This window comes from Salvelinus fontinalis, chromosome 30 (assembly GCF_029448725.1).
Source record: "Salvelinus fontinalis isolate EN_2023a chromosome 30, ASM2944872v1, whole genome shotgun sequence".
Lineage (NCBI taxonomy): Eukaryota > Metazoa > Chordata > Actinopteri > Salmoniformes > Salmonidae > Salvelinus > Salvelinus fontinalis.
This window is the reverse complement of record NC_074694.1, coordinates 40,904,072-40,929,192: the sequence shown is the minus strand read 5'-3', so window position 1 is coordinate 40,929,192 and position 25,121 is coordinate 40,904,072. Positions and strand designations below refer to the sequence as shown.

The 25,121-nt window shown below is 45.9% G+C and overlaps 2 protein-coding genes across 3 annotated transcripts in view; one reads left to right on the top strand and one right to left on the bottom strand.

Moving 5' to 3' along the window:
- LOC129829225 (vesicle-fusing ATPase) overlaps positions 1-2,227 on the top strand; it is a 42,721-nt gene extending 40,494 nt beyond the window's left edge. Inside the window, exons 20-22 of one of the 2 annotated variants that reach the window (XM_055890889.1) lie at positions 547-602; positions 698-763; positions 891-2,227. In XM_055890889.1, coding sequence (XP_055746864.1) covers positions 547-602; positions 698-719 — 78 coding nt within the window. In that variant the 3' untranslated portion in view covers positions 720-763; positions 891-2,227. Of the gene's footprint in view, positions 1-546; positions 607-697; positions 764-890 lie in introns of those variants that run through there. The other variant, XM_055890890.1, reaches the window with a different exon arrangement.
- A 153-nt stretch (positions 2,228-2,380) lies between these two features.
- The window catches only part of LOC129829228 (proto-oncogene Wnt-3), a 42,820-nt gene continuing 20,079 nt past the window's right edge, over positions 2,381-25,121 (bottom strand). Inside the window, exons 2-4 of the mRNA XM_055890891.1 lie at positions 9,614-9,855; positions 6,297-6,562; positions 2,381-4,884 (exon numbers count right to left, since the gene is read on the bottom strand). Coding sequence (XP_055746866.1) covers positions 4,405-4,884; positions 6,297-6,562; positions 9,614-9,855 — 988 coding nt within the window. The 3' untranslated portion in view covers positions 2,381-4,404. The remainder of the gene's footprint in view (positions 4,885-6,296; positions 6,563-9,613; positions 9,856-25,121) is intronic.

The window sequence follows — 25,121 nt, the reverse complement described above, 5'->3', positions numbered from 1 at the left end:
TGCCTGTCTCTGTCTGCCTGTCTCTGTCTGCCTGTCTCTGTCTGCCTGTCTCTGTCTGCCTGTCTCTGTCTGCCTGTCTCTGTCTGCCTGTCTCTGTCTGCCTGTCTCTGTCTGCCTGTCTCTGTCTGCCTGTCTCTGTCTGCCTGTCTCTGTCTGCCTGTCTCTGTCTGCCTGTCTCTGTCTGCCTGTCTCTGTCTGCCTGTCTCTGTCTCTCTGAGCTGGTTCTCCCCCTCGGTTAGCCAGACATAAGACCCACTCTCCATGCTGCGACTATTCAGATTGCCAGATGTATCACTCCCTCCTGTCGCCGTACAGTTGATCCACTTCCCTCCAAGCCCGCCCGCTCAAACCTTCCCAGCCAATTACAGACAGCCCTGCAAGCACCTGTGCTGGGCTGGCCCCAGGCCCACTGAGAAACATCTGCAGTCTACTTTTAAACAAGTTGTTGGAAAGGAGGTTATATAGAAAACATAGGCAAAGATGGGCACATGCCCAAAGAGCGCTAACAAACGTGTGTGTGTGTGTGTGTGTGTGTGTGTCTTCCAGATGGATCCTGAATACAGAGTTAGTAAGTTCCTTACCCTGCTGAGAGAACAGGGAGCGTAAGTAGAACACTCTTCTCTTCCGTCTCTTCCACCCAGTTCTCGTTTGGTTGGTTGACGGATTTAATGGATGTATGTCTCCTTGCTCCTCACAGGTTGGGTTCTATACCCGTCTAAGTCCACGGTGGAGCTGCATTGCCCAGCAGTAGCTGCCTCTCCCAGTAAGTACTTGAACAATGCGTAGAGCAGGGGTGTGTTCGAGTAGGGTTGGAACCCCCAGAAATATGCAGATTCTCCCTCTTTTTCTTCCTTCCTGTTCTTCTAACTCCCTCTCACTTTTACCCTCAGCGGCAGAGGAGCGGAAGCCTGGGTGCTGTCCATTCCATCTCCAACGCTCCCTGTGTCATCTCTGTACCTCGCGTTTCCACGGCAACCCCGATTGACCCAGCCTCTTCCTCATCAACACGACCTCTCTGTGTGTGTGTAAATTTAAGTGAGAATTAAGCACTTGTTCTGTGTACAATTTTTATTTATGATTCATGTGGCACTCTATTCCCTATATGGTGCACTACTTTTTGACCCGCGCTCTATAGGTCCTGGTCAAAACAAGTGCACTGAGTAGGGTGCCATTAGAGACGCATCCAACGTGTTGTGATCTGTGCTGCTAGCACTCCGTGGGATTTTATGTATAAAAAGCCAAAATAAAGTGGTATTAGATGAGGAAAGTGTAAGCACAAACGTGTATACGATGACCTATGACCTATTGTGGGTTCGATGTTACGCGCCTCGATTTCGAATCATTCCAGGAACTGATGGTTCCAAGCCTTTACTTAGCTCTGCTCTTTGGTTTTATTATGTTTTCATTTTTGACTCTTTTTGTTCTATGAATAATTGTCATGGATACTTAATCGTGTTACTTAATATTGATTAGGTAGTAACTGGAAAAAGTTATCCATTTTCAGACCAAGACCATTTTAGAAGGGAACCCCCCCTCCTCCTCCTCCCACAACCACACCTGGTGTTCCTGTTGAAATTGTCACGAAAGTGCCACGCTGTTCTCTATGAATGACCTCTGGAGACCCTCTGTTGTGCCTTTGCCTGCTGTTGGATGGCTGTGCTGTTTCTTTGTGGATAAGTGGAGGTATACTAGGTTTAAAAGCGTATCGTTGTTGCTCTTTGCCGTTACTGGTGGTCCTCCCTCAGTATTTCTGCGGTGTGTGTGTGTGCGAGCTGTCGTTCAGCCTGTGTAGCGAACAGTAACACCATCTTACGCCAGAGAGTGTCTGCCTTTTTATAGAACAGGAGAGATGTGGTTCTGTTTCAGGATGGCTCAACCCTCTTTTTGACTGTTATAACCCATGGGCCTTATCTCTACCTCCTAGTCCTGATCCATAAGAGTCTCAGTACACTGTGCTGTATAAAGGCTATACGCCCAACATTATAGCACGCCTCCCCGTCCCCCATCCGTGTGCATGTCTAACACACTGCCATTTATTTACAGAAGTACAGTATGCAGGTTTGTTTCAGATCAATTCAAGTGTAAATGTATGGATATGTCAACCAGATGTATACATTATTTGCAGTGACCAGTGTGCTTTTTTTTCACTAAATCTATTTGCAATGAAGTCTTGAACGGTGTAAAACTAGTTGCAATTGTATTATCGCAATAAAATTGGACACATGAACATTTCGTACAGTACTTTTCTAAGTGTGTGTGTGTATATATTATTGATTGATGCAGATGTCATTCACCTATCGATTTTATCAGGGAGAAATGAACTTGATCGAGACAAATTGCAGAAGTTTCACAGAGTTCTAGAGCAGATTGAGACATTATTTTGAGTTATAGTGAGGATCGGACTATTTATTAAGCATGGATAACTGTCTATCACAGTTTGGAACACCATCGCAGCTTGCCATTTAAAAATGAGTTCAAAAGTGTTATGTGCAATGTCTATATATACATGATTTGGTAAGGAAGTGTAGAGGAATCGATGCTTACAAACTGAAAAGATTAGTAAAGTACCTATGGCTAAGAAGCAAAAGCATGAGACAGTCATTTGTTCTTCAAATATATAATCTTAGTTCAGATATATACACATTGTATAATAAATAATATTTATAAAAACATAACATTTTCAGATTATAAAATAAAAAGGGAATTATTAACTTTAAAACCTTTGTACAAAACTTTGGATATAGCGGGCAGGAAAGGAAGGAACGACAACGTGCCCTGGTAGGGAGGGCTTTTTAGAGGGTGACGCAGTTGCTAAGCTACCGTATGTCACAGAGGAGCCTATACTACCTGGGTAAATTGTATTTTTGTTAAATATAATGAATAGGAAGCACGTAGGACTGTCGGAACATGTGTAGAAACCTCTCGCCGTTTACCCCACGTGCCTGCCATCCCTCCCCCTAACCCTCACACCCCTGTCACTGGCAGTCAGCACAAACACACGTTCGCTCACATCAGCTGTAATCCCAATAGGCTACATAACCTTCTTACCCTCGTCTCCTCCATTTGTTTCCCACGGACACGTCGTCTCTGAACAAGTTTCCAACATATTGCTTCTATTGTCAAGACATTTCACGTCAGTGGCAATTAAGGGAAGGAGATGAGGAAAGGGGGCTATTGAAGACTTGACACTGTCTGCGTTCTCCACTTGTCGTCACATTTCACTGGTGAGTAGGGTTTAGCTTAGAACAAGGACTTCCCAGCGCTATGAGGAACCTAATGAAATGGACCGCCAGTGTGTTAGATAGAATTATAATCTCATTGTTGTAGTACGACCCGCTATTAGTATAATTATTCATTAGCATTGGGCCTATTGCAAGTGCAAAATGACCTGGTGATCAAGGAATTCAATCTTAATCCAATGAAGTACGGTCTCTTAAACCTGAACCCTCTACCTGTTGTTGGTTGCGAATGTTTTCTTCTATATGACATATCATTATAATTTCCTCAAATACTGTAAGGGAAATTCCAGAAAAGTCTATCTGATCTTGAGATCAACAAGAAGAATGCATTTGCTCTCATAAATAACAATTGCTAAAGTTTCACCTCGTCCAGACAGTTTGTGTACAGCTGAATAGTGCATACAGGTGCAGAAATGTCCGTGAGTGGGAACAAGCATGTTTGTTTCGTGCACATGTCCCTTCCTGCATACCACCTCCAGTCCCGGCCCATTGCTAATATTTCAGAAATGTGGGGCTATAAAGTCACGCTCTAGCACATCTTCCAGGCGTCTCAGCTAGGTGACTGCTGCAGTACAGGGGTTGGGAAAGTGGAGATTTCACCAGCTCAGTAGCTTAGTTTAGAAGGGCAGGGTCCAGAAACAGCCCGCTCAGTAGTTAAGTGGTAGGTTCCTGGGCTGCCGCCGTGTGTTCAGTACTGTTTGGATTGAGGAGTGACGTTGGGGAACTGCTTTAGTTCACAATAGTTGACCAGCCAGGTGATTTGACTGGTGAAATCAGGTGTTAGTTAAAAAGATGTCCATTCGATAGCAATGGTCTGGAAAGTCATCGGTTACTGCAATGATTTCACGTTAGGTACCACAGCCGTGGGGGGGGGGAATAAATAAAGGGGTCATGGCCCAATGCTGTAGGAATGGGAACTGGTCAAACTGACTGAGCTTGTTCCAATGGAAATGGACCTACATATGGGACGCAGGGCTTGGAAGAAGGATATGAGGGACATTTTTATTACAAGGGTCCAGAAGTATAGAGTTCCAGTACAGAAATGCCATTCCCCATTGGTGTCTGTCTGTACTTAAGTCTGTATGCATGCGATGACTGCAGTGTGCCTGTATGTCTGCGATGGCCGCTGTGGTCCATCATTCTGTCCAAGCGAGCGCACAGGCTCTCACTTGCACGTGTGCACGTCGTAGACACGCACACACTCCTGGCAGCTGACGTAGCAGCACCAGTGGAAGATGCAGTGGCACTTCTCCTTGCGCTTCTCAGTCCGAGTGTTGTGGCCCCTGCCGCAGCAGAGCAGGTCGCAGCCCTCGATGCCGTGCGAGGACACATTGCAGGCGCGATCGCGCGTGCCGAATGAGCCCGTCTCTGGGTTGGGCTCGCAGAAGTTGGGCGAGCCCTCGTAGTAGACCAGGTCGCGCTCCGTGGGGTGCTTGAAGAAGGCGTACTTGGCGCGCAGCGTCTCCACCCAGCCGCGCGACTCGCGGTGCTTCTCCACCACCATCTCCGAGGCGCTGTCGTACTTGTCCTTCAGGTAGTCGCCCAGCATGCGGAAGTCGGGCTGCGCCCACCAGCATGTTTTCACCTCGCAGCTGCCCGACAGGCCATGGCATTTACAGCGCAGGTGCATGTGGTCCAGGATGGTCTGAGAGAAAAAGAGGGAGAGGGAGAAGGAAACAGATGAATTCACCACAGTGTACAGTAAATGTGATTGGTAGCTTGTCAATATAACACATTCTGTCTGATGGTGATTTGTTTAGTCTGGGTGTCAGTTTGTTTAGTCTAGGGGCATGTTTGTTTTGTCTATCGCCCTCATTGTTTAGTCTATCACCAGACAGCCCATTTTTGAACAACTATTCTTATCAATAACCTGACTAGTGACTACCGAGTACCGACCTGTAGGTTGAGAACAACGTGCTACTTGGCTCGGTATACAGGTGTGGTTCAGGCAGCTGTAAAACAGACTGCAGGCATTTGTGGCGTGCGGACGCTAATTCATTCTGAAGTCCCTGCGTTTACGTGAGCAAAGCGGCTGGCTCTCTTCACCTTTGTTTAGATTTGTTTTGCTTTAATTCCCCAACTATATTTAGCTGCAGAATTCCCCCAGCTGCGGCGGAAGGCAGGTGTGTGTGGCACCTTTGGGCGAGAGGGGAGTGGGGGCGGTGAGGGGTGGAAAGGTTCTTAGTTCTGACATCATGTCCTGGGCTTGTCAGGCCCCTGGCATCTCCCAGGGGCCCCGAGGTAAACAACGGAGCGTGAGAGGGCCAGGTGGGGCGGCTGGGATCAGGGTTGAGAGGGAGAAGGGGGTCCTGACTGGGCTGCCTGCCGTTTTGCAGCTCCTGTGGTCTCCCTGCTCCTGTCTAGTCAGATCAAAGGACTGCCTTGTTGTGGTCTCTCCAATAGCCCCTCAGCATGTTGGTGAGGAGTAGCTCACCAGATATTGCACTGAGCAATGACAGCAGCGAGTGATGGTTTAAGTCCGAGCTGATTCCCTTCTCTTCCCCCTCACACTAACTCTGGTTATTTGTCTCTCAGAGAATTTCGGTTAGGATTGGAGGCATGAAAGACAGGGGCATTTTTTTATTTTTTTTTAGACATCAGATAATTACCCAATCATTCAAGTTGAAGTGCTACTTTTCAGGCAGAAACTCGCAGAAATGTGGACTGAACTTAAGTCAAATACCAAAATCCTTCCTGTCATAGAATTAGTAATCTGGTAATGTAATGTTTACTGTGGATAATTCCATCCGATTGCCAAACAAGCAGATCTTTGTTCATTGTATTTTTGCTACTGTGGTTTTTTTTATCTTTCTTTAGTTACAGGCCTGGGTGTGTTCAGGGTGTGTCCTGTATCATTATCTACTGATATATGTGTACTGAATGTACTTAAGTTTATACACTGCATCCCGCTTGGCTGTGTAGTAAACGTTGGTACATATGTCTATTTACATGACGTGCATGGCTTTGTGTTACCAACAGTTGTATAGTTAATCATATAGCATGCACTATCCATTCTAGATGTGCAGTACAGTAAATCCTCAATGTAGGCCTATTTACCGTGCGTCCTGCTTCGTTGTTGTGCCGATTCATAGCAGAGCGCGCGTCAGGACGGTTCTCTCTGGCATCGGCAAACTCTCTGGACACCAGCACCCCGAACTCGGCGTCCTCGCTGCAGCCGCCCCACTTCCAGCCCTCCCCCGGGGGACCCTTGTGGTGGGAGTCACAGCCACACATGGTGGATGTGCCCTCGGCGCAGGACCGAGTCACAGCAAACGCCACCCCCGCTGAGGCGACAGCGTGGACGAACGCCGACTCTCTGGTCGCTAGAGAGGAAAAAGATAGAGTGTATTAAATGAATCAGTCATTCGTGCCACATCTTCTTAACGGCAGCAAGTTTCACTGCTGCCAGCTTCAATACGGCAGGGTCAATGAAAAGGATACTGTAAGAATTGTAGAAAGTTCCAAGACATGTCCGTGAGAGGAGTTAAAACATTAGGCTCTGATCAGTGTACTAAACACGGTGAAATTCTCTTGACTCTCATCAGCTCAACTTCACCTACCTATGATTTTTTGGAACACGTCGTAGCGGTGGCTACAGTAGACATGTCCCCAGGCTGTGACATCAACCTATTGTGGCTGGTGTCAGTCGGGCCTAATGCTCAGTGAGATCTCGGTGACCTCCTGTCATCCCTGAGGTGTGCTGTTTTGCATCTGGATAGTGTTTCAGGAATGTTGCCCCCCCCCCCCCCCCTCTCCTCCCCCTCCCTCTGTCAGAGCCCACGGGGGCCTCTGGGTAGAAACTGAGCAGGGCATCTGCTCTGCTCCGCTGCCGTGTTTGTGCTGAGAGATGGAGTTACGCCTCCCTTTTGAGCGCAACAGCTTATTATGTAACCAGACACCATTGTTTCGCAATCACAGCACACTTACTGTGGGCTCATCCGTTTCTCTGCTCCACCACCTCAGACTGCACACACACACACACACACACACACACACACACACACACACACACACACACACACACACACACACACACACACACACACACACACACACACAAAAAGCCCGGAGGGTCTACTCCGCAATGGATTCACTGTTAAATCTAGGGAGGCCTAGCCCCCCTAAAACTGACTGTAGTCCGTAGTGTTCTCTACTACATACCTGCAGGGAAGTTAGTTACTCTACAGTGTAAGCCGATCTACAAGTCTTTGTAGTGCTGATTTGCATGAAGCAGAGAGAATCATAATCGAAAAAGGTGTAGTCTGGGTTGCCAGGGGACATTTCATGCGTTCATAAAGTTAAGTAGCGTTCACAGCCTTTCATGAGGTTACCCATTTTTTTTTGTTGATTTCAGCATTTTAAAGTTACACATCCTTTGTTTGAATGAAACCTTCGTGTGAACGGCTGAGGAGGGTCATAGGTTCATAATAGGGTGAGAGGTCATGTGGCTGCTCTGATGGGAATTCCGGGGATGTGGAAACGTATTAAAAGTCACGAGATTACCACTGAACATCACCTCTTATCTACATGAAAGCATGTCGCACGCTATCTAATCAGTTAATACATCTTGTAAACATATAGTCACAAAACCAGGACTAAAGAAATTGTCTCAAGTGTCCACAATCTACATTCTCCCCCCCCCCAGTGTGCTTCATTCTAAGTGAACAGCTATAAAGCAAAAATGTTGTGCTAAAACCTGTGAATGTTTGTTTGATTGGATCACATACACCTCTGGTTGGGAGGCGACCGGGAGTCCCAGCTACCCTGGCAAGCCCTGCCGGGCTCTCCACAACAGGGGCCTGTGAGCTGTGGGCCCCTGGAGCTCTGGTTGTCAGCCAAGGCTAGCGCTGCTCCTGCTACCTGCTGGGCCCATCAATCCGCCTTTGTTTCCCTTGTGTCACACTGTATTACCCACACAAAGGGCCCAGCGACTCGCGCCCCCACAACTCCGCTCTGCCCAGAGCTGGCATTCCCTTAACCCCCCCCCCCCCCCCCCCCCCCCCCCAACACCCTCCCTCTGCCACCACCCTGAAACACCATCCTCCAATACCACCACATCCTCCACCACCCATTTCCCCCCATAGTGGTTAAGGTGGTGGTGGACTGGTATAGCCACCCTGGTCTGGGGCCCCTTCCCTCCTCGCCAACCCCTTGCCCGTCACTCCGACTCAGGCTGCCCCCCTCCCTCGCCAGCACCCCCTGCCTTCCTTCCACTTCACCCCAACGTGCCGGCCCGGGGTAGGTTGGGAGATTCCCTTTCAGCCTGTTTTCATGACAGAGTCAAAAGGGCGTGTGAATGGAGCGTCCGTGGGAGCCGGGCTGTGTGAGGCGCGCACTGGTCTTCATGCACAGTAGGGGTTGAGCTGAGCCCCCCCCCCCAGCCCTTTTCTATTGCCTGTAATCTCATTTGGCCTCCCCTCTCCCTTTTTATTTATTTTATTGAGGAGAGCGAGGGAGGTTCACACTGCCCATTCCTGCCCAGATCCCTTCCCCTCTGACACACAGGCTAATTCATTTCCAATCAGCAGCCTCACTCCACAACACAAAGACCCATCTTCATCATTAGGGATTTCAAGGCGTACTCCGAGCACCCCCGGGTTCTGTTTTCTGTGCGTTCTGTGTTTTTGCCTCAGATTGTTTAAAGCAACCAGTCAGTGTTATTAAGACCGTTGCTTAGTATTCAGTGTGAAAAGCCTGATAGATGATCTCCAGTGTATCCACTGTAACAACTGCGTATCAAATTGAACTGCGCGAGCTAATCTTGAGAGATTCACAACACTGACTAACCGTCCTTTTCACTGTCTAAAAAAACGTCGACAAGGTTGGGAAACCCAGAAGAGGACACACAAACTCAAAAGACGTGATGTTGGAGGTAGAGCGAGGGATGGGACGTTGAATAACCTGTCCCTCCTTGTGTCGGCGCTCATTTCTCACTGCCGTAAGGAAAGGTGTATATCACTGTTGTTACCCTGCGAGTCATTTGTCAGCCGGAGCACAGGGGACAGGCAGTGCTCAGCTGCAGAGTAACGGGTTCTTCTATTCCTATGTCAGCTTACTGTACTTTCCTCACATTTGGTTACATTCTTTGTTTCCTGTTTTCTCACTGACATGTCCTTTAATGATTTTATCACCACTATGAGAAAAAGTAGAACCCGCAAACCCCCTAGAACCTGCAAACACCCTAGAACCTGCAAACCCCCTAGAACCCCCTTTTGTATGTTTTATATGATACTTGGCTGTCATTCATATATCCCCCAAAAATATATAAATTATATCCCTCACATAAATACCTCCATTAGCAGTATACAGGCATTGGGGAGAGGAGTATATTTGTATTCTTTAGACAAACAGTCCTGTTACAGTAAGAAGCCTACCTTTGTCCAGCACAGGGCCAAAGATGGCTAGGTTGTCCTTGATGGTGGTACAGTTCCAACGCCGGCCCCTGAACTGGTGCTGACACTCCTGGATGCCCAGCTTCACGCCCTCGGCCACGCTGGGCATGATCTCGATGTAGTTGCGACAGAAGCGCAGCTGCTTGGGCACCAGGCCAGGGATGGAGCCGCACAGAATGGGTTGGGAGCCCAGAGACGAGTACTGCTGCCCCAGGGCTAGGGACCTGCAACACACAAAGAGAGGGAGGGGGGGGAGTACGTCATGTACCACCCCAGCCAGACATAGTATCACTACCTAGCACCTACACAGTCTCCCACAGTCTCTCCATACAGCTTTCTAAGGAGAAGCTATCTATAGAATCTGCTGCTATTGAGTAAAATAGAGTGCCCTCTCTGAACTCACTGCCTCAATGACAGGGAGGGTTATACAGTATATGCCAGGGGAGGCCCTCCACAGAGGCAGATTGTCCCAAATAAAGAGGATTGCCTCTCAATATACAAATGTAGCTTTTTTGTTCCATTGGTTTAATATATTCTGTGCTCATAGTTGGATTTGCTGCCAGTGCCGTTGATTTTAGTTTTTCTGTGGGGAATGGTTTGACTTGAGTGTTATTGACTTTATGAGCGCTTAATGCAGTGGAAGTGAGTGCTGCTACCCCCCCCCCCCCCCCCCGCCACCCCCCCAGTAACAGAAGCTAATAGCCCCTCTTCAGGGAAGGGATATGACCTATTCGTATTGACTTTTCAAAGTGCTCCCTCTTGTTAGCCTCCAGAGACTCTGATGATTCGAAAGATAACACACACACACTAACCTGTCTGTTTGTTTCTCCTCTGGGGAAGGCCCCGTGTACAATAAAAGGACACAAACACAACACACGCTCATTTCTTTGTTATTCGTTTGTGGTTTACCTATTGATGATATGTGATCTGTGTCTGTGTGATTTAAGATTGACTGGGTGTGTGTGTGTTTGTGTGCAGTTCAGTGTGTTGTAATGGACATATGGCATTCCTAAAACTCCCTGTGCCTCACCATTGGGCTGGCATATAAGCGCAGCAAAAAAAGAAACGTCCCTTTTTCAGGACCCTGTCTTTCAAAGATAATTTGTAAAAATCCAAATAACTTCACAGATCTTCATTGTAAAGAGTTCAAACACCGTTTCCTATGCTTGTTCAATTAACCATAAACAATTAATGAACATGCACCAGTTAAGACACTAACAGCTTACAGACAGTAGGCAATTAAGGTCACAGTTATGAAAACTTAGGACACTAAAGAGGCCTTTCTACTGACTCTGAAAAACACCAAAAGAAAGATGCCCAGGGTCCCTGCTCATCTGCGTGAACATGCCTTAGGCATGCTGCAAGGAGGCATGAGGACTGCAGATGTGGCCAGGGCAATAAATTGCAATGTCCATACTGTGAGATGCCTGAGACAGGACGGACAGCTGATCGTCCTCTCAGTGGCAGACCACGTGTAACAACACCTGCACAGGATCGGCACATCCGAACATCACACCTGCGGGACAGGTACTGGATGGCAACAACAAATGCCCGAGTTACACCAGGAACACACAATACCTCCATCAGTGCTCAGATTGTCTGCAATAGGCTGAGAGAGGCTGGACTGAGGGCTTGTTGGCCTGTTGTAAGGCAGGTCCTCACCAGACATCACCGGCAACAACGTCACCTATGGACACAAACCCTCCGTCGCTGGTACAGACAGGACTGGCAAAAAGTGCACTTCGCTGACGAGTCGCGGTTTTGTCCCACCAGGGGTGATGGTCAGATTTGCGTTTGTTGTCGAAGGAATGAGCGTTACACCGAGGCCTGTACTCTGGAGCGGGATCGATTTGGAGGTGGAGGGTCCGTCATGGTCTGGGGGTGTGTGTCACAGAATCATCAGACTGAGCTTGTTGTCATTGCAGGCAATCTCAACGCTGTGCATTACAGGGAAGACATCCTCCTCCCTCATGTGTTACCCTTCCTGCAGGCTCATGCTGACATGACCCTCCGGCATGACAATGCCATCAGCCATACTGCTCGTTCTGTGAGTGATTTCCTGCAAGACAGGAATGTCAGTGTTCTGCCTTGGCCAGCGAAGAGCCGGATCTCAATCCCATTGAGCACATCTGGGACCTGTTGGATTCGAGGGCGAGGGCTAGGGCCATTGCCCCCAGAAATGTCCAGGTACTTGCAGGTGCCTTGGTGGGGTAAAATCTCACAGCAAGAACTGGCAAATCTGGTGCAGTCCATGAGGAGATGCACTGTAGTACTTAATTGATATTTTTAAATCACTGATGAATGATATTGAGACTGATTCCCTGACCTGTCAATGTTTTTAATTTTCTGTTTTTGATTTTGTTATACTCTTGTGAATTCTATGGTTTTTACTAGATTACTTGTAGTTTTTCATGTTGTTTGTCTGTAATTTTTGTAATTGTTTTAAAATTTTATTTCACCTTTATTTAACCAGGTAGGCTAGTTGAGAACAAGTTCTCATTTGCAACTGCGACCTGGCCAAGATAAAGCATAGCAGTGTGAACAGACAACAACACAGAGTTACACATGGAGTAAACAATAAACAAGTCAATAACATGGTAGAAAAAAGAGAATCTATATACAATGTGTGCAAAAGGCATGAGGTAGGCAATAAATCGAATAATTACAATTTAGCAGATTAACACTGGAGTGGTAAATCATCAGATGATCATGTGCAAGAAGAGATACTGGTGTGCAAAAGAGCAGAAAAGTAAATAAATAAAAGCAGTATGGGGTGAGGTAGGTAAATTGGGTGGGTAGTTTACAGATGGACTGTGTACAGCTGCAGCGATCGGTTAGCTGCTCGGATAGCAGATTTTTAAAGTTGTTGAGGGAGATAAAAGTCTCCAACTTCAGAGATTTTTGCAATTCGTTCCAGTCGCAGGCAGCAGAGAACTGGAAGGAAAGGCGTCCAAATGAGGTATTGGCTTTAGGGATGATCAGTGAGATACACCTGCTGGAGCGCGTGCTACGGGTGGGTGTAGCCATCGTGACCAGTGAACTGAGATAAGGCGGCACTTTACCTAGCATAGCCTTGTAGATGACCTGGAGCCAGTGGGTCTGACGACGAACATGTAGCGAGGGCCAGCCGACTAGGGCATACAGGTCGCAGTGGTGGGTCGTATAAGGTGCTTTAGTAACAAAACGGATGGCACTGTGATAAACTGCATCCAGTTTGCTGAGTAGAGTATTAGAAGCTATTTTGTAGATGACATCGCCGAAGTCGAGGATCGGTAGGATAGTCAGTTTTACTAGGGTAAGTTTGGCGGCGTGAGTGAAGGAGGCTTTGTTCCGGAATAGAAAGCCGACTCTAGATTTGATTTTGGATTGGAGATGTTTGATATGAGTCTGGAAGGAGAGTTTGCAGTCTAGCCAGACACCTAGGTACTTATAGATGTCCACATATTCTAGGTCGGAACCGTCCAGGGTGGTGATGCTAGTCGGGCGTGCGGGTGCAGGCAGCGAACGGTTGAAAAGCATGCATTTGGTTTTACTAGCGTTTAAGAGCAGTTGGAGGCCACGGAAGGAGTGTTGTATGGCATTGAAGCTCGTTTGGAGGTTAGATAGCACAGTGTCCAGGGAAGGGCCGGAAGTATACAGAATGGTGTCGTCTGCGTAGAGGTGGATCAGGGAATCGCCCGCAGCAAGAGCAACATCATTGATGTATACAGAGAAAAGAGTCGGCCCGAGAATTGAACCCTGTGGTACCCCCATAGAGACTGCCAGAGGACCGGACAACATGCCCTCCGATTTGACACACTGAACTCTGTCTGCAAAGTAGTTGGTGAACCAGGCAAGGCAGTCATTAGTGATGACTTGTAATGACTTGGTGCTGCCTATCTTGGCCAGGACGCTCTTGAAAAATAGATTTTAAATCTCAATGAGCCCTTCCTGGTTAAATAAAGGTTTAATAATAATAATAAAAAATGCAGCTGGTGGCCACGCCAGATACTGACTGTTACTTTTGATTTTGACCTCCCCTTTGTTCAGGGACATATCATTCCAGTTTTGTTAGTCACATGTCTGTGGAACTTGTTCAGTTTATGTCTCAGTTGTTGAATCTTGTTATGTTCATACAAATATTTACACAAGTTAAGTTTGCTGAAAATAAACGCAGTTGACAGTGAGAGGACATTTCTTTAGATGTGCCTAAACATGGATTAATCACCACAACGAGACAGCCCAGATCAGCCAGGGATGCCAGAAACCATTATAGTTTCATTGAAGTAATTAATTTTAATTGCCAGATTTTTCTCCTAAGATAAGGGGGAGGTGATGTTTGCTATGTCCATGTTTTAACATGCTTACTGTGATGACAAGCTCAAACAAAACTGCACGGCATCTTCCAGAAGCTGTTACGTTTGCCATAAAGTAGTTATAGGATTTTGTAATTTTATTGTTTATTTATTCACAAGTGTATGCCATTTTCATAAACACACAAACACGCCCTTACCTACCTACAGATATAGGATCTTAATTTGAGGTTTTTCCTGCACACCAGGAAATGCAAACTTGTAGTATATTCAAGGTTAAGAAAATACTAATGAAAACATTTCCATTAATTATATTCCACATAATAATTCACATTTCTTGCGGTCTAAGGCACTGCATCGCAGTGCCAGAGGCATCACTACAGACCCGGGTTCGATCCAGGGCTGTATCACAACCGGCTGTGATCGGGAGTCCCATAGGGAGGCGAACAATTGACCCAGCGTCGTTCTGGTTAGGGGAGGGTTTGGCCGGGGGGGCTTTACTTGGCTCATCGCGCTCTAGCGACTCCTTGTGGCAGGCCGGGTGCCTGCAGGCTGACCCCGGTCACCAGTTGAACAGTGTTTCCTCCGACACATTGGTCCAGCTTGCTTCCGGGTTAAGCGAGCAGGTGTTAAGAAGCGCGATGTTTCCGAAGACGCATGACTCGACCTTCGCCTCCCGCTCTCCGTTGGGGAGTTGCAGAGATGAGACAAGATCAAAATTGGGGAGAAAAAGGGGTTAAAATAAAGAATAATGTTTTATAATAATAATAATTCACATTTCCTGTTGCTGCAGGATTATTTTCCCGCTGTAGCAAACTGGCTCAAATTAAGATCCTACATCTGTATGCGATGTGGCGCAATCACCCATGCACCACATCTGCATTGCTGTAGATTTTAACATGATGCTCCAGAGTTTCAGGCAGATATTTTACAAATTCCAATTTATACAATATGTTACGAATTTGTAAGTGCTTAAGGTCCCAGACTGCATCTTTACGTACTCTAAGCTAATTCAGAGACAGAACATTCACGATCCTTATCTGTTTTATGACATTGCTAAACTGTACTGCTTTTTTTATCAGCGTACATAGATATTTTTGAGTGTGATACAGCATTGGATTTTGTGTGTAGATCCCTGGTCCATTTTAAGTACAACTGTGACTGTGTGTTTGAGTGTAAGATGAGAGCTAGCTTGTGTGTGTGTGTGTGTGTGTGTGTGTGTGTGTGTGTGTGTGTGTGTGTGTGTGTGTGTGTGTGTGTGTGTGTGTGTGTGTGTGTGTGTGTGTGTGTGTGTGTGTGTGTGTGTGTGTGTGTGTGTGTGTGTGTGAGAGAGAGAGAGAGAGAGAGATAAAGACAAAGTGAGCAAGAGAGATTGAGAGAGAATGTGTACTGTATGTGTTGTAAGACAGAGAATCCAGGGGCCCCAGACAGGGCCAGCGACACCACACTACACGGCAGCAGGATCAGCGAGAGAGGCCTTGCCAATGTAACTACAGACACTCTGACACTCTGCCGAGCCCGGGCTGTCTGAGTGCCGCTGGAGGCCTTGAGACAGGGAGAGAGAAAGAGGGAGACAGAGAGGGAGAGGATCCCGGGGGAACAATCGCTGCTGATCAGATCAGAGTGCCACTCGGGATGACCTCAGGCCCCCCGCGGGGCGCAACCCTATCACGGTAGCCTCTGACTCTGACAGATTAGTGCGCCGCTGCACCCCACCCCACCCTGACACAAAAGCTATTGAAGTGAGAGGGGGGGGGGGGGGGAATCCCCCCATCAGAAAAGTTCACAGCTCATGTGCGCTTTGCTTTCTCCCCCACTTCCCCCCTCCTCCTCCTCCTACCACGCACTTTAGTTTTTTGATCTCCTTTGGAGTACAGGTGAGCATTGTTACAGCAGGCTCCCATGTATCACTGCTTGCCAATGGGGCTTACCCACTGAGATAGCAGGCTGAATGGCTTGACTATTAATGCAGCTGAGCTGAAGGAACATGTGAGGCCATCAACAGCCAGTGCCCCTTGTGACAACAATTTTGGACCCCCTTGTGGACCCCCCTAAATGTGGAGAATGAAATCATTTTTACATAACTCATTTTTGCTATCGTTCTTTTTTTTACATCCGTTATTAGACAGTGGCAACGATGATGATTATGAACATGGTCTTTTGCCTGCTAATGCCTGCAATGCAGTGAAGAAAACGATGACAACAATAACGTCTAATGTAACTGGCCCCTCTAACAGTACAACTGGTCCCAGCTCGGCCCCCTCCAGTTGAAATGGTCTAGAACCGCCACTGCTAACATTTCATGTTCCCTTGCACGAAAACTGACTTCTGACTGATTTGCTGGTAATTTGGGAGTAATCATTATTCATCTATCCCTTTTTTTCTGTTATCCCTTCATTTAAGGCCGTATTTACTCGAGCGTGAGCAAAAAAACGTATAAACTCATCCAATCCCAGAAATCCCACTGAATTCAAGTGTTGCTGACTTCACTCTGTCTGGAGTGACTGAGTGACTAAGTAGCATAATTACACAGTCTGCTAGCTATGCTACTGCCCATTAATCACCCAGTCTGCCATGGGGCGGACCTGAGTGGATGCCCTGGCCCTGCCTGGAGTTGCCTGCAGTGTTGGAGCCGATCCCTGGCATGGCAATAGCCAATCGCCTCGCCTCCCCTCTCCCTGGTGTGTTTGCTACAGTGGTGACGTACCAGTTTCGGAGGCAACGTGTGGATGCCTTGATGAAGTCGATTACTTAACCACACGGGGCTTTCTTGTGGACACAGCGTGTTTAGGCTACATGCCGAGGCTCCGCGTGTCGGTTTTTATTTTGTTTATAAAGGATGCGCCTCACTTTGTCTGTGACGGACACGGTTGAGATGAAAGCAAGGGGTGTCTTTGGCTAGGTGCTAATGAGAGTCTTAGACCTGAGGGGAGGTCTGTGGGTGCCAGGTGTTTCGCGCGCACACAGAGCGCTGCGTGTATATCACGCGGAGGCTGCCTGCTTCGACCTCGCTTCTTGGAAGCCAGGAACAACGTGTCTCAACCGAGTGGGAGAGGAGCACAGACACAGCAGGGCCTTAGCCGACGGAGGCAGAATGCCGGGGGAATCCGCTGTCGGGGAGTAGACCGAGGAGCAGAAACTGTGGGGCTTGGCAGGTGCATGCCTAGGCAGGTCTATGACTGTGGGGCCTCCTCTGGCCTTGGGGGGTTTAGTGCTGCTGGTTGGGGGGGGGGGGGGGGGTTCTCAGTGTAAAAACCAACCTGACGTGAGCACATGGGCCACTGTAAACTACAGACACAAAGAGGAAACAAAGGGATTTCCACCACACACTGCAGAACAGTTGAAATGTGGACATATCTGTGACGGATATTTTCACAGGGGCAAAGCCTGTGAAGGTTGCGATTCTGCTCCATATGTCTTCTATGAAGGTTTGCTCCACCACTCCCGTTGCGGCTGAATAACCTTTGATTCAATCATTATTGTGTGGTTGGAATGTTTTGCAGCCATTTCTGTAGGAGGTCTACTCCACAGGGGTCAACATGTTGTGCTTGTCTAAGAGCAGACAGATGAACTTTCCCTTGTGTGACTGGTACTCCATGTCCAGGGGCACAGAAAACACTGCGCCCCTTCTGAACTAGCTAATGCATGACATCTGACCTCACTGCCTTGAGCTTGGTGGCCTGTAAGAGTGGGTTTGAAGTTTGTGACCAGCTAGAACTCCTATCCTATCATCACTTTGACCTCCCAATCACGCATTCAGCTCACCACCAGTCAAGGATAATCACGTAACATGTAGTATGAGACCAATGTCAACTGTAACATGTGCAATCACTCAGTGGTATTAGGCCCTATAGGCTCACTTTGTAAAGGGAGTAGGCATATTCCTGAAAATGATGTCATTATGATAATGCTATTATATACCATGTCAACACCTTTCTTCTCTCAATACGCCCATTCTCTTTCATTTAAAGTTAGCCTGCCTAGTTATCACATGGCTATCTAAATTCACCAATATTGTTAGTTCGTCACCCATCCATCCCTACTACCATAATACATCCATCCAATACAAGAACAGGACACTGATAGGCGGGCCTACTATGTAATTTTGTGTTTTAAATTGCTTCAGTCGTTATATTAGTAGCCTAGGCACATTTTAGTTAAGCCTATTTAGGATTTCCAAGAAAGCTTTGTTTTTGTTGATGAAGTCACAGCTCGACTCACCGTTTCGTTGGAGCCCTCCTCATGCGGAACACTTCAGATACTAGACTTGTGGTTGCTTGGTCCATTATTGCTTACTTACTTGTTGATGTAATTAGCTCTAAACTCTAAACACATTCTATTAATGGAAAGGTATCATGGAGGCGTATAGAACATGTTTCTGTTGTAGGCCTTAATTAAGCAACTTTTCTGCAATTCTACACTTTTGTCCATTGAGCTGAGAGAAAAATTTGAGAAAAACATTTTTGATGCACATTTCAAGCAATTCTACACACTTTGGCATGGAGCTGAGAGATAATTTTGAAGTTCTAATTTCCTGCAATTCTTTGCATTTTGCTATTGCTAATGCTGTGTTCCTCTGCTCAAACGTTATAACAAACTCAATGGGCATGTACCATGAATGTCTGTTTTTTTGTATTTAGTACTCTTCCTGACTGTCTGTCTTTTATTTGATTGCTCGTAATTAAAGATGGTTATTAAAAAATATTTATAGTTCAACATCTTTCCTGGTTTTGGTTACTTAAATTGACACCGAAACTGTTTTTCCATCCTGAAAATGATTGCTTAGAAGGTCCACATAAGAATTATCTATACAGAAAAACCCCTGTAATTAGCTCCAATGACTGTAATGACCTCCATATTAAATTAGTAGTTCGAGATTTTGGCAATGAAGCCCTTTATCTACTTCTCCAGTGTCAGATTAACAGGAACAGCTAGCATGCTAACTGTTCCTTTAGACTTCCAGTCATTGCGCTAACACTGGTTTGCATTGCCGTGTGAAACTAGCTCTAACTTCCTTCATACCGGACGCAGAGACATAAAAGTGGTATCCATGATGGTATTCTGTTGCAGCTAGTGATATTCTTAAAATAATAATTTTTCACATTAAAAATCCCCACAAATCTTTTTTTTAAATGAACAAATACATTGCGGACCCCGTGCAGTACCTCCGGACCCCTGTTTGAAAAGCCCTGGGCTAGGCTACTCACACACATGACGCTACACACATACAACAATAAAGACTTTTAATGAAGAGCAGAAACTATAGGCCCTACAAACTGACAAACTCCCCTTAGCTTGAGTAAGGTGCAGGCAGCAAACAATATTTTCAGGAGGGGTAGCCTATTACTGTCTTCTGAGATGCCTGTGAGTATATGTAAAGTTAACTTTTTTGTTGTTGCAATCTTGCATGTCCAATGTGTTATGGAAAATGCTATATTTTCCTATGAAGAGAGACAGAGCAAGAAAGAGGGGGAGAGGAATTAGAGAGAACCAGCCTGTCACAATCCATCCCTCTCTGCATTATTCCTCAGGCACTGTTCATAGCTCCATGGAAAGTAGGGTGTGTGTACGTGTGCGTGCGCGCGTGTGGAAGAGAGAAGAAGGAGGGCGGAGAGGGGATTGCACTGTTGCTACTTGTACTCAAAAGTCTCACTATCATGCCATGCATTTAGGTGCACACATGGCAAGATACCCTGTCTTAGTTATTGTACAGGTTTTTTTTCTGCACAGAAAAGTAGGGGAGAGTGGGGTAAGTTAAGGGCTAGTTGATCCACCCCTTGTTTCTACGAAACAATACACCAAATAAATCAGGTGACCAAATATTTAGGAAGAGCCTGTTAGGAACAAACAACATGGAAAAAGTGGTAAGTAAGTTAGGTTAAAAAAAAAATGATTTTCACAAAGTCAAATAAATGTATTGTGTTATAGTATTCATGATGCTTGTATCTAAATCAAGGTAGATAGTTGTAAGATTGTTTTATACATCAGTTGGCGTCTCTGTACACTACAATATGAGATCCGAAACCGAGCATGAAAGTGCATCGGTTGTATCTGTGTGGGGTAAGTTGAGCCAATGGTTGAGCCATACTCCATACACATTATGATTTACATTTTGTCAGAGTTATGCATAATATACATAGTATCTTTGCATTGTGTCACGCATTTAAACTCAAGATAGTGCATGTTATTGTTACAGAGCAGACATCATCATGCCGCCTGTATACAAACGTAAAACAAGCAGGGGTCTAGCCCCCCTTGAGGTTCTTAAGAGAGCAGCCAACGAAGTAAGTCCATTCCAACAGCTGCAAGGGATGAAAAAATAGACTGAATGACACTGAAGAGGTACATTGACAAAAAAGAAAACAAAAATGTACGAAAGAGAGGCTATGATAGAGTAGCAGAGGCACACAAGGTCTTTTCGGATGACATGGAGTCTGAGTTTGCTCAACATATCAAGAATCTCACAGACCAGTTTCATGGGCTTAATAGCCTCAAATGCAGAGAACTTGCCTATGAATTGGCACATCAAAACAACATCCCTGTCCCAGATAGCTGGCCAATAAATGGAAGGGTAAGTTATATTGAATAGAGAGATCTATATCTGAATTTAGGTATACATTTAAAATAGATGCAATATACCACACCCCAATTCCATGAATTCAACTTTGACCTACCCGCTGCCATCACCCACTGTCATAGGAAAGGCCTGTGCTCAATTTACCCCATACCCAGGGTATGTTGTGCCAAAATACCACTATATTTCCATTGATGTGGTGATGCTGAATGTAAAAAATTACTCAACTTACCACACTCTCCCGTAAATCCTAAATATTTGTATTTGTTATAATTTTTATGGTCTTTTTTGGGGGGTATGTAAAACTTAAATGACCAAAACCAGATATAAAGCATGTAGAAAAGATAATGGACCTATATGTTTTTTTTTTATAAGATCTTTGAGAACTAACAATCACCAAAATGTATTTAGCATTATGGTATTGGCACATGCACTATAGCCAACAGCTTGCAAATACAGTGTGGGTGTAGACTACATGATGAGATTATTATTTTTATTGATTTAACCTTTATTTAACCAGGCAAGTCAGTTAAGAACAAATTCTTATTTACAATGACGGCCGACCAAAACGCAAATGGCCTCCTGTGGGGACGGGGGCTGGGATTAAAATAAAATATAGGACAAAACACACATCACGACAAGAGAGACACCACAACACTACATAAAGAGAGACCTAAGACAACAACATAGCATGGCAGCAACACAGCAAGGTAGCAACACAACATGACAACAACATGGTAGCAACACAACATGGTAGCAACACAACATGGCAGCAGCACAACATGGTAGCAACACTAAACATGGTACAAACATTATTGGGCACAGACAACAACACAAAGGGTCAGAAGGTAGAGACAACAATACACCACGCAAAGCAGCCACAACTGTCAGTAAGAGTGTCCATGATTGAGTCTTTGAATGAAGAGATGGAGATAAAACTGTCCAGTTTGAGTGTTTGTTGCAGCTCGTTCCAGTCGCTAGCTGCAGCGAACTGAAAAGAGGAGCGACCCAGGGATGTGTGTGCTTTGGGGACCTTTAACAGAATGTGACTGGCAGAACGGGTGTTGTATGTAGAGGATGAGGGCTGCAGTAGGTATCTCAGCTAGGGGGGAGTGAGGCCTAAGAGGGTTTTATAAATAAGCAACGGGTATACAGAGATGAACAGTTTACAGAGGAGTATAGAGTGCAGTGATGTGTCCTATAAGGAGTATTATGAACAAAAGAGCGATGTTCTTTTTATTTGTCAAGCAGCCAAGCATAGTTGATCATGTCACCAGAATAAGACACTACATATTCATTGGAAAAGTGCATCAAGGTCATTACTTTGCACTTTCACCAACCTGTGAAGTTCATCATAACTTACACTACATGGTCAAAAGTATATGGATACCTGCTTGTCGAACATCTCATTCCAAAATCATAGGCATTAATATGGAGTCGGTCCCCCACTTTGCTGCTATAACAGCCTCCGCTCTTCTGGGAAGGCTTTCCACTAGATGTTGGAACATTGTTGCGGAGACTTGCTTCCATTCAGCCACGAGCATTAGTGAGGTCGGGCACTGATGTTGGACGATTAGGCCTGGCTCGCAGTCGGCGGTCAAACTCACCCCAAAGGTGTTTGATGGGGTTGAGGTCAGGGCTCTGTGCAGGACAGTCAAGTTTTCGACACCGATCTGGACAAACCATTTCTGTGCACGGGGGCCTTGACACGCTGAAACAGGAAAGGGCTTTTCCCAAACTTTTGCCACAGAGTTGAAAGCACAGAATCGTCTAGAATGTCATTGTATGCTGTAGCATTAAGATTTCCCTTCACTAGAACTAAGGGGCGTAGCCAGAACCATCATTCCTCTTTCACCAAACTTTACAGTTGACACTGTGCATTGGGGCAGGTAGCGTTCGTCTGTTGGACTGCCAGATGGTGAAGCGTGATTCATCACTCCAGAGAACGCATTTCCACTGCTCCCGAGTCCAATGGCGGCAAGTTTTACACCACTCCAGCCGACGCTTGGCATTGTGCATGGTGATCTTAGGCTTGTGTGTGGTTGCTCAGTCATGGAAACCCATTTCATGAAGCTCCTGTCGAACAGGTCTTGTCGTGCTGACGTTGCTTCCAGAGGCAGTTTGTCGAGCTATGCGGTTCAGCACTGGGCGGTCCCGTTCTGTGAGCTTGTGTGGCCTACCTCTTCGTGGCTGAGCTGTTGTTGCTCCTAGACGTTTCCACTTCACAACAACAGCACTTACAGTTGACCGGGGCAGCTCTAGCAGGGCAGAAATTTGACGAAGCGACTTGTTGGAAAGGTGGCGTCCTATGAAGGTGCCACGTTGAAAGTCACTGAGCTCTTCTACTGCCAATGTTTGTCTATGGAGATTGCATGGCTGTGTGATCGATTTTATACACCTGTCAGCAAAGGGTGTGGCTGAAATAGCCGAACCCATTAAATTGAAGGCGTGTCCACATACTTCTGCAGTGTAGTGTATTTAATCTGTAGTCTAATAAACTGCATGCTCTCCCGACAAGTCGTAGTGTGAGGACCACACAACATGTCATCATGTGACTCCAAGTTTACTTAGATATGATGGTTTGCACATAAATAATTGCACATAAAAGTGTTTCTCTATCAACATTTCTGGCGTGAATCATTTTACTGACATTAAAAAGATCCCACCTTGTGTAACGTATTTTGTTTTGTCGACATTTGGAAAGTTTACCGACACATTTTGCGGCAGCTTCCCCTGCTAACTCTCTGAGCTAAAAATACATATTTGGACACCTAAGTTGTAGCCTACTGTAGTAACTAAAATATGGATACTGACTATAGGCCTGTAACTATCACATGTAGCCTAATATAATAGTATTTCTTGCAGTCTCGGGAATAGGAGTGGAGAATTACGTGGTTAGGGACTGTGCAAACATGCTGCCTTTGTCAGCAACATAAAAGCTGGCAGTAGGCTAATTCAGTGTTTTCCAAACTTGGTCCTGGGGCCCCTCCTTGGTGCACATTTTGTTTTTTGTGTTTTTGTATAAATAATGCAACTCCATGGAAGGTCAGTTCCACTCCGCTAGCGCGTTGTGGAACACACCTTCCATGTTGTTTATTATCTGCCATAGAACGCATAGTCCCTCGTTGATTATCCCTTACTTAACATGATTATCAATGACTGTCTCATCTCTGTACCCCACACATACAATTATCTGTAAGGTCCCTCAGTCGAGCAGTACATTTCATGCACAGATTCAACCACAAAGACCAGGGAGGTTCTCGCCTCGCAAAGAAGGGCACCTATTGGTAGATGGGTGAAAAGAAAAAAGCAGACATTGAATATCCCTTTGACCATGGTGAAGTTATTAATTACACTTGGGATGGTGTATCAATACACACAGTCACTACAAAGATACAAGCGTCCGTCCTAACTCATTTACCAGAGAGGAAGGAAACTGCTCAGGGATTTCACCATGAGGCCAATGGTGACTTTAAAACAGCTACAGAGTTGTGATAGTTGTTGTGGCTGTGATAGGAGAAAACTGAGGATGGATCAACAACATTGTAGTTACTCCACAGTACTGACCTAATTGATAGAGGGAAAAGAAGGACGCCTTTACACAATAAAAATATTCCAAAATATGCATCCTGTTTGCAACAAGGTACGAAATTAATACTGAAAAATATGTGGCAAAGCAATTATCACTTTGTTTTTCAGGACAAAAAGTTATGTTTGGGGCAAATACAACACATTACTGAGTACCACTCTCCAAATGTTCAAGCATAGTGGTGTTTGCATCACGTTATCTGTATGATTGTAATCGTTAAGGACTGGGGAGTGTTTCAGGATAAAAAATAAACAGGCAAAATCCTAGAGGAAAACCTGGCTTTCCACCAGACACTAGGAGATGAATTCACCTATTCAGCAGGATAATAACCTAAAACACAAGGCCAAAATCTACACTGGAGTTGCTTACCAAGAAGACAGTGAATGTTCCTGAGTGGCCGAGTTACAGTTTTAACTTCTGCTTAAAAATCTATGGCAAGACCTGCAAATGGTTGTCTAGCAATGCTGATCAACCAATTTGACATAGCTTGAAGAGTTTTTAAAAGAATACCTGGCAAATGTTGCACAATCCAGGTGTGGAAAGCTCTTAGAGACTTACCTAGAAAGACTCACAGCTATAATCGCTGCCAAAGGTGCTTCTACAAAGTACTGACTTAGCGGTGTAAATGAGATATTTTTGTATTTCATTTTCAATTCATCTGGCTGGTAGCCTGCTAGTGATGGTTATTTAACAGTCTGATGGCCTTGAGATAGAAGCTGTTTTTCAGTCTCTCGGTCCCAGCTTTGATGCACCTGTACTGACCTCGCCTTCTGGATGATAGCCTGGTGAACAGGTTGTGGCTCGGGTGGTTGATGTCCTTGATGATCTTCTTGGCCTTCCTGTGACATCGGGTGCTGTAAGTGTCCTGGAGGGCAGGCAGTGTGCCCCCGGTGATGCGTTGCGCAGACCGCACCACCCTCTGGAGATCTCTACGGTTACAGCCGGATTAGTTGTCGTACCAGGCGGTGATACAGCCTGACAGGATGCTCTCAATTGTGCATCTGTAAAAGTTTGTGAGGGTCTTAGGGGCCAAGC